Below are 14,464 nucleotides of genomic sequence, written 5' to 3'. Positions count from 1 at the left end.
CTGGAGTGCTTCTGCACCCTTCTGGTGCAGAATTCATATGTAATTGTATCTGTGACCAACCCTCTTTTGCTTGATCGATACAAGTGACCCATGCATGGCCCGATGGTCACATAGAATTGTCAGGTGGAGTTGGCACCGCCACCCTTAGATCCTCCTCATCCATCTTGACAAGGATGACGATGATGAGAATAATACGTAGCCGGCTAATGATCATGAGAACTAAGAAGGATGATGATCGCACTGGCAAAAGCCAAATAATGAAAAGGTAGCAGGGAAAATTTCTTTTACGCCTGCAGCTGAGTTGGTGTTCTGTACGTCACCCATGAGCAAGGCGGCATTGTTGTTGTTGCTCACCCCGCTGCCAGCGATCCAGTTCAGCTCTTGGGGGTGCACTGAGCTCCTCACCGCCTTTGGAGTTACATCCATGGTGGATAAGGAGGAGCTCGTTGAGCATGATGCTATGTGGTTTGTGGTGCGATGGCCGACGAAGCCAGTGGGTAATTTGCAGTATGCATCACCATCTTTTTTAAGTTGAGACCATGCTCTCCTTTGCATGTTTCGTTTCATCAATAATCATCATTATTATCACCGTTTGGCGTCATCTTGGTCATCATCCAACGTAGTGGAATCCATGAGCTCGGCATAGAAGTACCCCACGTTTGCATGTTTCGTTTCATCAATAAAAGTGTTATGACTTCCACCAAACACTTGTCGTCCGAGGTGCCCGTCATGGACGACATCGCCTAGGGCGAATGGTACCTGGGCGACACGCGTTGCTACCATCTGACCATCTGAAGCTCGTCTCCAGCCCTAACCCGAGTCCCTCCCCCTCCCATGGACCGTGAATGGTTTTTTTTTTTTGCGGCGGGTGGATCGCCAATGATCTTCCATGGGTTGTTGTTTTTTTTTCAGAGTATGTAGCACTAACTTGGTGCTAGATAAATCTATTTAAGGGACAAATTTTTTAGGAGGGAAGCTACTTATTTTGGATTTGTGGTCCGGGTCGGTTTGGAATCCAAACCATACTCAAGTTTGGGTTCGTTGGGCCGGTTGCTTTTAATCGGCTTTGGTTTTCCTCTCCAAACAGAGTAGTCGTCACCCCCCACGCGCTAATATAACCACCGCGGCGCCCCAATCTCCCATCCGCCCCGTCTCAACTCAGCGCCATGGATAGCGACCGCCACCGCGGCGAGGACCGCCGCCGCCAAGACACCGACGGACATCACCACCACCACAAGGCCCGGGATTCCGTGGGGCGCCGCGATTCGGCCGACCGCGAGCCGGCGTCACGGAAACGAAAGGACCACGACAGCGGCCGGGAAGGGGGGAAGCGGCCTAGGGCCTCAGTGGATCCGCCTCCGAGGAAGGAGGAAAGGCCACGGCGAGAGCGCAAGAAGCTTGAGTCAGGTGCTGCTAATGGAGATCCACAGCGCGCCGCAGCGCCCAATGTAAGTATCCTCTACTGTTTGTTTTCTTATACTGTTCATAGCGATGTGGTTATGTTTCTCAAATTTGCGCAAGTGATTCCTCATATGCTTGACTACCAATTTGATTTGATGAACTCATAATTATGCATCTCCTACTACTTTCTGGTTATAAAACCTGTAAGAAAGGGTTGCTATTGCATTTGTGTAGTTCATAGCGCACATTGCTGCTGAAGATGATAATTACATAGCTGGTGTTGTACTTATTTAGTGAATATATATGAGGGAAGCCGAACAAGTACTTACCGTTTTCTGTAGAAGAAATTTGGTCTACAGTTTGTTTTCTCTTTAATTAAAACGTTCATGTCAGGTTCATCATTAATTGATTCCATTCATATGCTGACTTTGCATCTTAATTATATTTTGCAGCGCGGTGCTCTCAATTCTGCACCTGCTGCTGCGGTGCCATCTGCTGACCCTGTTCCTTCAAAGGTATATTCGATTACTACCACCACTGAAAACAGGGGAGTTAGTATTAGATCTGACGAAGTTACTGGGAAATCTAGTGCAGATGGAACTGCAAATTCATCCGCTGGCACAAGTAGCAACTTAAGTCTTGATGCTTTAGCGAAAGCTAAAAAGGCTTTGCAACTGAAGAAGGAATTATCAGAAAAACTCAAGAGATTACCTGTGGTAAGACAATACACCTACTATTACTAGTCCTTTGCTTCATTGTTCTTTTTATACTTTTGTAACCATTCTAAGCTCATGTTTCCCAACACAGCGTAACTTACTTGGTACTGCTATTGCCGATACACAGATTCCTTCACAAGAGATTGCTACTAAGATGGGATTTCGCCAGGATCCACAGTTTGCACCTCATACCAGCATGTTCCCTGGTGCATCCAGTGAAGTGAATGTTCCTCAAAGACCTGCCAAGGTCCCTGTTCTCCGTTTTGATGCTCAAGGTAGGGAAATCGATGAGCATGGAAATGTTATCAGCGTGACCAAGCCAAGCAACCTGAGTACTCTGAAGGTAAACTTCTTCTGTGACTTAACATATATTTCAGGCTGGTATATAGTTCTGTACATTGACTCACTACTTTTGGTTCATCCTTTGCTAGTTCAACATTAACAAGCAGAAGAAGGATGCATTCCAGATTATCAAACCAGACTTGGAGTCGCTTGCAAAATCCACCTTTTATTTTGATGGAAGGATGGGCATCAACCAAACCAAGCTCCTTCGCCCTAAAAGGCCAGGATTCCAGTTTATTGAGGAAGGCAAACTTTCGAGGCAGGCTGAATTGCAGAGGATTAAGGTCTGTAAGGATTAAACTTTTTTTTGGATATATTAATTGCAGTCCTGTTTTAGTTCATTGTACCTTTGGTACCTAAACTTAATAGTTTGATTTGATTGTGCGGAATCAATTTGGTGAAGTACAAGCCAAAGAGCTTAAAGTAAAGCAAGCTCAACTTGCCAAGGCAAAGGTCGAAGCTGACATGAATCCAAACCTAATTGAAATTGCTCCTGGTGGAAGGCCTCCAAACCAGAAGCCGAAGGAAGAGATTCCTGACATTGAGCCATGGTTTGCTGCTACTTCACTCTTGTTGATTGTTAGGCCTCCTTTATAGTGTACAGCTACTTACTATTCCTATTTTATTTCTTTCCAGGGACTCAAAAATCCTGATTTCTGCCACGTACGAGGACATCTCCTTGGAAAAGCTTAATATGGATAAGATCACCATCTACGTGCAACATCCAGAGCCATTGGAACCACCGGCTAAGCCCATGACACCACCGCCTCAACCACTTAAGCTTACTAACAATGAGCAGAAGAAGTACAGAACACAGAGGCGCCTCGCTACGAAAAAAGATAGGCAAGAAATGATTAGGAAAGGCCTCTTGGAGCCACCAAAGCCCAAGCTCAAGATGAGTAACCTTATGGAAGTACTTGGTGCACAAGCTACACAGGACCCGACACGCATGGAGATGGAAATACGAGCGGCTGCTGCAGAGCGCGAGCAGGCTCATGTCGACCGCAACATCGCCCGCAAACTCACGCCATCTGAGCGCCGTGAGAAGAAGGAGAGGAAGCTTTTTGATGATCCTGACACATTAGACTATTTCACTGTTTGTGTGTACAGAATCAGAGACCTGTCGCACAGTCAGACACGCTTTGAAGTGGACATGAACGCCCGAGACAACCGGTTGACTGGAGCTGCAGTTACCACGGATGGCATAAGTGTTGTGGTTGTGGAAGGAGGGGTGAAGTCGATCAAGAGGTACAATAACCTGATGCTGAACAGGATTGACTGGGCTGCTGCAGTTGGTGGCGAGGATGCCGCTGACGAGGAGCCGGTGAATAGCTGTGCATTAGTATGGCGAGGTAGCATGGTGAAGCCCGCCTTTCCCAGGTGGTTCGGTGTGCGTAAGTGCCTGAGTGAGGCTTCTGCCAAGAAGGTGTTTGTAGATGCTGAAGTTCCACACTACTGGAACCTGGCTGTTATACTTCTGTTCAAGACAATGAGAGCGATTGCTGTGGATCACTCTATACTTTGTATTGTCATGAACATGTCATTTTCAGACTGTAGATGAACCGAACGCGTGAAAGAGCTGTAGGGTTTTTGCAATATGCTTTCAAATAAGATTGTGCAGGCCTTGAATATTTTGTATGTTGCGAATTATAATTTATGGACGTTACATAAGATGCCAGCTCAATAAAGTTTGCTATACTATTTTTGATGGATGTCTTACGATCTAAACTTTTACGTCACTGAATTATATTATACATTAAACAAGAGTTAGTAGCAAAACCCCAAAGTTTTGCAGCTTGGGTTCCACAAAATACAGTAACATGTTTGAATTTTCTTTTTACAAGACCATATGCTGTCTAATCTAAGTGGCTTTGGCAGCAGGTGGTTTTGTGCTAATTTTGCCAAGCTTATTTCCCCTTCTGCCCTTGTTCGTGCTGGTGATCTCATTAACGAACACTGGCTGATGACGTGGCTTGTGTCCTCCAGCTCGCCTCCCACAATGCCCATAGCCTCTCCCTCTCCCTCCTTGCCTCTCCTGAAAGCACATGCCTCCACAATGGAGTTATACTTGTGTGGGGGTACGATTGCGGCCGCCTACCATGGAAGCCCACAACATGATTGTTCCTCAGGGAGAGAAGAGCAAGGATGTGCGATGACAGTGTCAATTACTATTTCATAGCAGTTCATTGTTGGTGACGAAAGAAGGCGGCAGAATCTCATCAGACTTGGAAAAGCCGGCTCAAAATCCAGCATTTGGGGTGGTTAAAACTTAAAGATCCACTATATAATGTACCACCGCCATATAGTCTTCATCTCATAGCCCGACAAGTCATTGCCGCAACACTATCTCCTTCTTTGGCAATACTACATCTCATGTTCGGCTTTACGAGCTCTACAACGACGGTGGGTCCACACCGTCTATTTCGTCGTTTTGCCCTTGTGCAACAACAGCGAGATATCCCCTCGTGCGGTCATGTATTTCGTTGCTCTTTCCGCACATTGCCTCCGTGATTCGCTAGGTCGGCTCCCTCCAGTAGTAAGAAACCACTGCCTTATTGAAACCACTACAGAGAATGAACCCAGCTGAAATATGTTAAGGAGGTATGAGATGATCAAGCCCCAGACAAAATTTAACCAGATGGCTAAATTGCCGCAGTGAACTTGAGAAAAATGCCTAATTTTTATTTCTGGACCGCGTCTGAAAATCAATTATTATTGGTTTACCAAAAAATCCTTTATGCATGTGTCATTTTCGTTAATGCCATATATGGTGCTATTAACTAGTTTCTCGCGCCATGTATTTTCTGACCGAAAGAAAAAACTTTCCCGTTAGTTATCTGTAAAGTTTACGCCCAATTTCTTGCACCATGTTTTTTCCACCGCGAAATTTCCTCCTAATTTCGTGTGCCTTGTGATTCCTGTGTGATATCCTCAAAATGCAAGTTTCTCACCTAATTTCTCGCACCATGTGTTTCGAGCTCAATTTCTGACAGCGTGTTTTACTTGCCCAATTTCTCGTTCTGTACCATGTGTTTCCCACACAATTTTTTTTGCATCGGGTGTCTCTCGCCTAATTGCCAATTTTTTTGAGTGATCAAGCAAGACCTAGCTACTTGTATTCTATAATCAAAACGAAACCAACCCGGAAACAAAATGACTAAGATACGGACGCTTGCACAACAAGTTCAGCACGCAAACATCTACAGCAAACCGACACAGGAAGAGATAAGACGTTTTTCGATCATGGCTGGTCTCGGATGCTACTCGTGGTTTTGGGTACCGCCCGAGAAAAACGGTTACCGCGCGGTTACCGAGATTCTCGCCGCCCCATGAGAAAGTCATATCCCGGGCAAAAAATCCCGAAATTTTTGAATTTTTACCTCCGGCCTACACTAGTATATAGCAACATCTCAAGAATATAACCGGAGTTAACTGTAGCGTGGTGGTAATCATATACTTCCGGCATCAGGACGACGCAGGTTTGTGTCCTCATCTTCGCATATCCTTTTTTTTGTTTATTTTGCAAAATATGTACATTTTTTCGAACTCAGGAACACTTTGCCTGGAGCGTGTAGACGTTCCACTGAGAATCACTATCTATATTGAGACTACCACTTCTATGTTTAACACCGATTCAATCACTATCTATATCAAGGCTAAAAGAATTTGAATTCAAATTCAATAATAAATTTCGTCCGAAATATATTCGGTATTTCTCGGTTACCGTGGTAGCCGAGAATCTCGCCCTCCCACGAGTAAATCCATCCATTCGGAATCCAAAACCTTGATGCTACTTCCCCTTTCCCTTTACAAATCTGGTCGATCTCTTCTAGGATACGACCCGAGCTGCGCCCGCCGTTGAGCTCGACTACCCCGTACCGGACTCGGCCATCCGTCGCCGTTCACCGCGCCACCACCGCTCCTTTTCCGAGCTGGAGACCCCCCAAGCAGCAGCATCGATGAACATGAATGGGCCCCCACCTGTGGTTCCTTCCATGGCCACAGTCAGTAATAGTCTACTTATATGATTCATGCTCTTCTTTTCTTCTTACTCTCTATGATGTCTTAAACAGATTGCGTTGTTCCTTACCTGTAGGCTGTAGCTGCTTGTGCCTACATTGATTTTTCTTCTTCTACTTAGTAATTAACTAGTTTTCTGGACTGAATTAAGAGATATGACAAGATCTAATCAGCTGTATTAATTGTATCTTTCACTTTGTTTGGCTGCAGCGTTTGTGACTCCCACACTATATACATATGGAAGGATCCCAATAGATGCTTTGCCCCGCAGTTTCCTGCAGATCTTCTCCATCCAAGTCATGGAGAACGAAGAGTGGAGAATCAGGTGGCCACTGGAGGTATACGGCTTCATTGCCGCTCGAGACTATGTGGATCACAACCGTAACATTCTCTTCAGCCGTACGAGGGATGATCCCCAAATCCTCACCCACCAGGTATTTTCTTCTTCTTAATTCTCGTGATGCTGTTACTTAGATGACCTAATCTAGCTAGTATTGCCCTCTGCACCTGCGTATCTTTTCCATGATAAGGGTAACTTCCTCATCCAGACTTGACCTGTATGTGTAGACACAGCGCCAAGCTGAGAAGCTTTTCTGCTGCCTGCATATGTGGTGCTTGTGTTGCTCAGACATGGACGCATGCATCTAGTTAGTGCAGAGCCGTTTTAGGTGACCCATTTGGCAGCGTCTGGAGACGCCAAATGTCAGTCAGACATGGACAGTAATGTCCAATCCAAAAACATTGCCTAATTGTGAAAAGAAACTGACTTATAACAAATGATGCTTGCAGGATCGATTTTTGCAGTTGACTGACCCTTGTCGCCCAATTGTGTTGTCGGACCCTATTGACTTTGAAATTCAACTAAAAGTGAAGGGCACAACAGATTCTGAAGATGAAACACTGATGGATCGATGGTTTCAAAATGGACATTGTGAGGGACCCTATGATGAACCTGCCTGTCGTCGCTGGAGGGGTAATTTTTGCACATTAGATGTCACCTCCGCGCTGATTGGTAGCACGGTTGCAGCAACCGTCATATGTGCTGATATTATAGAAGGGTCATGGCCTGATGATTTCCGAGGTCACGTGGTTTGCCGCATTGCTCCCTTGGATAAGGACCTTGTGCTGCTGGACTCTGGAGAAGGACCATTGCAGGTGGATCCAGATGGCCGTATCAACCTTCAAAGGGGTGTTGTAAGTGTGCAATGCGAGGGAATGCTCACGGTTTCGGTGGAAGCCTACTCAAAGGCAGGTGTTCGTCACGCAGACTGCGTTGAATTCAGGCCCAGAGTCTCTCTCACAAGTAAAGGTACTTGCAACCTTGGATTCTGCAGGGTGAAGTTTATTGTTGGTTGGTCCTATATCTGCAACAAGGATGACCTGTTGTGCAGTGGCAACTGAGCTAAACTGCATCTATATCTAGTGTTCCCATCCCAGTGGCAACATGTTAAGGATGTCGCGAGGAGCTAATTATGTGGTGGTGTAACAAGTGTGCAAACTTTTTCAGAGGTCATGTTATGTCAAGTGTCCAGACTATTTATATCCAATGTTTTTTATTGATCTAATATAAATTAGATATGATTCAAAAATAAAGATGCATATCTTAGAATAAAAAAGCAAAATACAAATATGATTCGGAAACTTGTACTACCAACATTTGAATTTCGTTGCGAGTACACAACTGAGAGTAATGATCCGTGTCGTGTTCACGTTGTATTTATTTCAGAAAGATCCCATGCATGGCCATCGATATATGAGTATGTACGCACCTTTGTTGAATCAAATGAATTAAAGACGGTTTTCCATGAGCACGAGGCAGTAATCCTTCCTCATGTCTTTGGGAAGTGCCAAAAGTAACCTGAACTTGAGCTGGCTCCCATCACACGAAAGAATGCTATACGTTCTCAGGATGTCAGGATGTCATCAGGCGTCAGGTCACCTATCTCCCGAAGGGTCGCCAACATCTCCCCGGGAGATGCCATGGCCGATAAGTTGAGTTTAACTGCTGTTGTCGCCACCGCCGTCGGTACTTGTTCACGGCGTTTTGCCGGAGGACGGCTGCGAGCGAAGTACTGGGAGATGTCGCAGGGGATGAAGTCCGGGGAAGAGCAGAAGTCACCGTAACAGAAGACGGACCGCAGCTCCATGCGCTTCGTGTCCACCTCGATCAGCCGTATCGTATGGTCGCCGTCAACGTCCTCCATATGGTAGGGGACCTTGTGCACCATGAAGCAGAGGACATCGGGGTCGTCCAGGCTGACGATGGGGTACAGCGGCCTGATGCGCGGCAGGACGCCGCCATAGCCGGGGAGCGACCAGAGCTCGTCGGAGTCGACCACGCCGACCTTGTCCCACGTCGTCATGTCGTCCATCCTCAGCGTCCATGTGGTTATGTTGAAGGCGTAGCGGGAGCGCGAGCAGAAGGTGGCGCCCGGGCAGCCGCAGCAGCAGCGGGGAAAGACCTGCACGAATCTCACCGCTCCCCCGCCGTCCGTGGTGCACACACGGCGGTTGCTCCAGCCGCCGCTGTGTTGCGACCGGCGTTCCAGCTGCGGCTCCACGGGGAGAGACACGTATCGCAGCTGGGGCATCTCCTCCCACGCGTCCGAGAAGATGACGCCGCGGCAGTAGTCCACCCAGTACAAGAACCGGTCGCCGACGGGGATGACCGCGTCCGTCTGCCAGAAGGACAGCTCCTGCCGCTTGCCATCGCCGTGGAGGACCGGAAGACCCTTGAGCTCACAGTCCCACCGACCGGATCTGAGCAGGCAGAGCTCGGCCTCGAGCGGCGCCTCTCCTTCCGTACCCCAGAGAGTCAGCTGCGCCACAAGCAGGTCCTCGTCGCCGCGGCGCAGTAGGGCAGTGGATTTGGCAGGCATATATCGCTTCCGCCGGGGTGCCCCCTCGCGCCAAGGGGGTAGCAGCGACAGCGACGGAGGGCGTCGCCGGCATTATAGACGAAGTAATCTGACGAGTCGCGTTCGTCAATACTCCACGACAGGCCAGGTCTGCTGGTCTTGATCTCCATAAGGACCGAGTCCCGGTGGGCCGCGATGATCTGCACGTGGATCTGGGTGCCGTCCGGCAGGCCGGGGCTGTCGACGCGCAGGCGTGACACTGCCGGTGGCGCCGCGAAGCGGAAGGAGACGCGGACAAGACGCCCTCCGGAGCGAAAATATAAAATAGCACAGCTGCACCGGGGCCCTCTCTATCTAGCCATCCATTCTGGGCATCGCGATTCGTGCAAACACATTTTTCTTTTTTGTTTCTCTCACATAAAACATATTTTGAAGTTCAAACCTTTGCAGCGTAGCAAAGTTTTCTATCTAGAATCTAGGATAAATCTTTTAGATTTTTTTGTCAAATATAAATATACAAAAACGACTTTTTTAATGTAAAAAATCATTTTTTGTATATTTATGTTTGACAAAAAATTCTGAAAGATTTATCCTAGATTCTAGATGGAAAGCTTTGCCACGCTGCAAAGGTTTGAACTTCAAGACATCTTTTATGTGAGAGAAACAAAAAAGAGAAATTTTCATACGAAAAGTTAGTTGTGTTGCACAGATCTTAAAGCAATATTGGACAACCAGGATACAAGGGCCGGGGTGCAGCTGTTCTAAAAATCCACGTCCCCCTCCGGAGGCCAGAGCTTCCGCCACGGTCTCGGCGTCGGGATGATCCTCGCTCCGTGTTGCTATGGCGTTGGGATCCTCGCTCGGTGTTGCTATGGCGTCGGGATCCTCGCAGAGCATGTCGTCGGCATCATCGAGGAGGTCGCCGCGGCGCTCGAGCAACACCCAGCGAGGTTGCCCCGGCGAAAGATCGCCGGATGTTTGTTGGTGATCCGTTCGGGCTTCCATGTCGATCGCGCGGATTCGCTGGAGATCGATCAATCGGCTGCGAGAGAAGCGCAGGAGGATGTGTTTATCTGCAAAGAGTTTTTTTCTTTTAGCAAAATCTGCAAAGAATTGAGCAAACCGACTTGTGCTCCTTTTCTTTTTGAGGGCTACCGACTTTTACATGGGCTGTACGACGACTTCCCATGGCTTCAGCCCACCGCCATCCAATCTGCTTTAGATTTATGGGGCATTTTGTAAGTGCCCAAAAGGAAACTCAAATGATAGGTGTCACGCATGTGGCACGAAGTAATACCGCCCTGAAGTTTTTACAAGTAAAATTGTCATTGAAATAAAAAACGAAACCCCGAAAAAGAAAAAACTTGCCATCCAAACAGAAATTGACATGCTTCACAATTAAAGTTGCCATAAAAAAGTCAGAGTCGAATTGCTTCATGCTATACGTGTGGTACTTATCAAGATCTCTTCTGATTGGGATCTTTATTCGTCGCTTGGTGCGAAGGGGGGCATCTAACGATGGGGAGTAACTAACTAGAGGGCCACCTAAGAAAAACTAACTGGATGGTGTCCCAACATTTGTTCGAGAGTTGCTTATCTTCGAAGGGAGTGAGAACGACTCAAGCGCTCATAGTTTAGCAAAGTACTTTGTTTCGCTTGGCGAGGATCGCCATCTGTGGCTTGGTGCTCCGCACAATCCTTTTTCTACCTCTTTCAACATTATTCTTTAATAAAGCTTAGCCTTACCCCTAAAAAAGTCTAGAGGTTACCTCTTGCGGGGACCTCAAGGATCACTTATGATGGCGAGGACAGGGTCGGCCCTAAGGGGACAAGAGTGCGGCCGCCCCAAGCCCCCAAAAATCCAGGTGGGCCTCCCAAGGTGTGCAGGTAGGCTATGTCCCAACATACATTCAGTGATAAAAAAACACGGGTTTGACAGCTATGCCTCACGCAGCATGCTGGAAAACCATCCTACACGCACTCAACGAATGTAGGAAGCCAGCGACCGATTTGTTCCTACGTTAGTACGTTCACGTCAAAAAAGGAACCGATTGATACCTTTCTATTCCATCATGCACACATTTAGCGCAGTGTTTCCCAATTTCCCAGCTGCCGCCGACACTTCATCTCTTCTCTACTGCGTGCTTAGCGTCGGCCCTCGGCGCTCCTTTTCCCTTTTTCTTGCTAATTTAGAACTTCCACCAATTTCAATTCCCCATAGGCCCATTGCAACCTCGCTTTGCTTTCCGTCCATCAGCGATTCAACCATCCGACTATCCAGGTATATCTTCTATTCATATTGTGGTGCCTAGATGAATAGCCGGCACAGAGGGACTGTTCAACAATTGATGAATTCTTTTTGTTTATCTTTAGCATTGCTTCTTATCATGTCGTCGAAGAAACTATCTATCTAGTAGCGATGAAAGGAAAAGTAAGAAAGTTGTTGATGACTTCAACAATCACAGCGCGTAGATATTCATAAACTTTTCAAGATTAATACTGGTGCTTCTAGTACTTCGATAGACCCAGATGATGAGTTAGCGATAGTTGCCATAGAGAAAGAGCAACCAAGTAATGGGGATTCAGAATCTGATCAACAAGAAGAAAATGTTGACCCCAACATCGCCGATAACATTGTAAGTGGCTCTGAGAACGTAGGTAATTCATGGAATGCACATGCACCATCCGCTGGTGTTTGATGAACTACCACTCTATATGGTTGATATTTATGATCCAAGAAATTGGGGTAATCTTGATAATAAAGCAAGAGACATCTTAGTTGAGAAAGGTCATATGAGAGAGGACAATTTGTTTTCAATGCCATATAGACATGTAGGAAGGCATTGTTCATATGCTCATTATCATATGAAATTAAGCAATGGAGAGGAACATGATAGAAAAATGGCTAATTTATTAAAGAAATGATAACAATTTTTTTTTTGCTTCTGCTTTAAGATCTTCAAGTCTAGCATTAGCCTAAACCAAAGTTCCTTAGCATATGAAGGATTAGGACCTTGGAGGCATATTAGTGAGAAGCTTAAAGAACAAGAAAATAGCGGCGACCATATTAATAACATACTGATTTTTGATGCATTCTATTGTTATTGGTAATCCTTCATATCTACGTATATTTATTTGCGATATCTATATTAAAGGCCCCGAGTTTTAGTCTCGCCCTAGGCCTCCAGAATCTCAGGACTGACCCTGGGCGTGGACAAAAAATTAGGCTTTCATGAGAAACAAATATTTTCTTCCACGAGAAGCACAACTTTGTGCTTGTCAGGAAAAAATTGTGCCTCCAGGAGAAGCACATATTTGCTCCGTGCTTCTTGGGGAAAAAATTATGGTTTCATGTGAAGCAGAGATTTGCTTCTCGTGGAAAAACAGATTTGCTTCTGCGAGAATCATAGAATCTGTGCTTCCACGAGAAGTACGAATTTTCTTCTCATGGAAGCAGGCTTGTGCTTCCGCGAGAAGCACATGTTGCTTCTCCCTAAAAAAAGAAAAAGCACAACATGAGCTTAAAAAAGGGTGAAAAACCACAACTATGCTTCCGGGCTACGGTTTTTCTCTTCCTTTTTTTGGTATTCATTTTTTGTGTAAACCGGGCTTTTGGTTTTCTCTTTTACTGGTTTTTTGCGGTATTCGTTTTTTTCATTTTTAAATTTTTGGTTTTTTCTTGAAAAATAATTTCGTCGAAACCTTATTAACATGTGATCTAGTTTCAAAGATCTTGGCATGACAAATCTAAAGGTGAAGACGGTTCGGGATTTGGATTCATGGTTCAAGAGAAAAAAAGATTTGTACACATGATTCAAAAGATAATAAATGACTATAAGAAGAAAAAAACAAACATTTAGGTTGTGACAAGTGGCCTACATGCAGTGCACCACTTGTCCATGTCTCATAAGGTGAGGGTAACATTTGCAAGAGTTACCCGTTAAGTAATGATATTTAAATGTATCTTACATATTATTTTAGGCAAACCAAATCACAGATAGATCACGGAGCGAGCAACCGAACGGGGCGGCCCAAGTAAATAGACGGGTGACCCTAAAAAAAGTAAATAGACGGGTTGACATCAACGGAAAGCTCTGGGAAGCTTCCAGGGCCAGTTTTGGGAAACTTTTGGAAGCTTCCAGTCAGTGTTTTTTTTATTCGGGTTTTCGCTTTTATGGACCTCTTTTTTGATGGCATTTTTTTTAGTTTTTCCTTTTTAAAAATCTGTGGAAAATTTTGAACTCGCAAATTTTTTCAAATTCACGAACATTTTCTAATCGTGTGAACTTTTTTCCTTAAATTCATGAACTTTTTTCCAAACTCGTGAATTGTTTTCCATTTTTCGTGAACTTTTCCCTTAAATTCATGAAACCTTCCCTCAAATATGCGGACCTCGCACCTCTTGTCCTCCAGAAAGTGAATCCACGACGGCTTGCTTCCCAGTCGGGAAGCTTTGATGGACAACCGATGGGTGACTGACATTGCTGGCGGCCTGTCCACCTTAGGTCTGGTCCAATATGTTCATCTTTGGGACGCCGTCATGGCCGAGCAACTCATTCCCGGTGATCCTGATCAGCCTATCTGGCCTTGGAATGCAAAGGGCTCCTACTTAGCTTTCTCCACATATCGCATGTTGTGGGACGGCGTCGCCCGCTCGCCCTGTGCTAAGCATCTCTGGAACAGTTGGGCTGCTCTGAATTGCAAAATTTTCATCTGACTAGCTCTCAAAAATCGCATTTGGACATCGGATCGGCTAGCAAGACGGGGCCTGAAGGACGAGGTGGACGCTGCTACTTCTGCGACCAAGCTGAAGATACAACCGACCACATCTTGATGGGATATGCTCGTCAGGTTTGGCACTGCTGCCTTACTCTTCTGAAAATTGCTTTGGATATTACACTTGAGAATTGGTGGCTGCCTTCACGCGATAGAGAACCAATCAACAGGAGGAAGGGATTTGGCTCTCTTGTCATGCTGATCAGCTGGAGTCTCTGGAAGCAATGCAATGCACGCGTCTTTGGCAACATGCCATTACAGAAGAACGTAGCCTAGCTCCCTGTGTTGATCATTTAGGAGCTGAAGTTGTGGAAACTTGCTGGTTATAAAGGAGTTGACGCCATGTGTGAG

General features: G+C 46.0%; 1 protein-coding gene across 2 annotated transcripts; it reads left to right on the top strand.

Moving 5' to 3' along the window:
- Positions 1 to 1,113: 1,113 nt before the first annotated feature.
- LOC123150142 (protein RDM16) lies at positions 1,114 to 4,090 on the top strand. 2 transcript variants are annotated; one of them, XM_044569944.1, is made up of 7 exons: positions 1,114 to 1,448; positions 1,854 to 1,916; positions 1,996 to 2,117; positions 2,245 to 2,460; positions 2,549 to 2,743; positions 2,863 to 3,010; positions 3,096 to 4,090. In XM_044569944.1, the coding sequence occupies exons 6-7, from the start codon at positions 2,925 to 2,927 to the stop codon at positions 4,018 to 4,020; spliced, it is 1,011 nt and encodes a 336-aa protein (XP_044425879.1). In that variant the 5' UTR covers positions 1,114 to 1,448; positions 1,854 to 1,916; positions 1,996 to 2,117; positions 2,245 to 2,460; positions 2,549 to 2,743; positions 2,863 to 2,924; the 3' UTR covers positions 4,021 to 4,090. The 2 variants fall into 2 exon arrangements, with proteins under 2 accessions (XP_044425879.1, XP_044425880.1); XM_044569945.1 differs by lacking the exons at positions 1,114 to 1,448; positions 1,854 to 1,916 and having other exon boundaries at positions 1,999 to 2,117; positions 2,829 to 3,010.
- The last annotated feature ends 10,374 nt before the right edge of the window (positions 4,091 to 14,464 follow it).

This window comes from Triticum aestivum, chromosome 7A (genome assembly GCF_018294505.1).
Source record: "Triticum aestivum cultivar Chinese Spring chromosome 7A, IWGSC CS RefSeq v2.1, whole genome shotgun sequence".
NCBI lineage: Eukaryota > Viridiplantae > Streptophyta > Magnoliopsida > Poales > Poaceae > Triticum > Triticum aestivum.
This window is presented reverse-complemented; position numbering and strand designations above follow the sequence as displayed.

Bases quoted from the DNA above. Each gene is read 5' to 3' on its own strand.
- LOC123150142 (XM_044569945.1), top strand. From the start codon at position 2,272: ATGGGATTTCGCCAGGATCCACAGTTTGCACCTCATACCAGCATGTTC. The intron at 2,461-2,548 runs GTAAACTTCTTC...ATCCTTTGCTAG, and splicing joins GCAACCTGAGTACTCTGAAG to TTCAACATTAACAAGCAGAA. The intron at 2,744-2,828 runs GTCTGTAAGGAT...TAAACTTAATAG, and splicing joins CTGAATTGCAGAGGATTAAG to TTTGATTTGATTGTGCGGAA.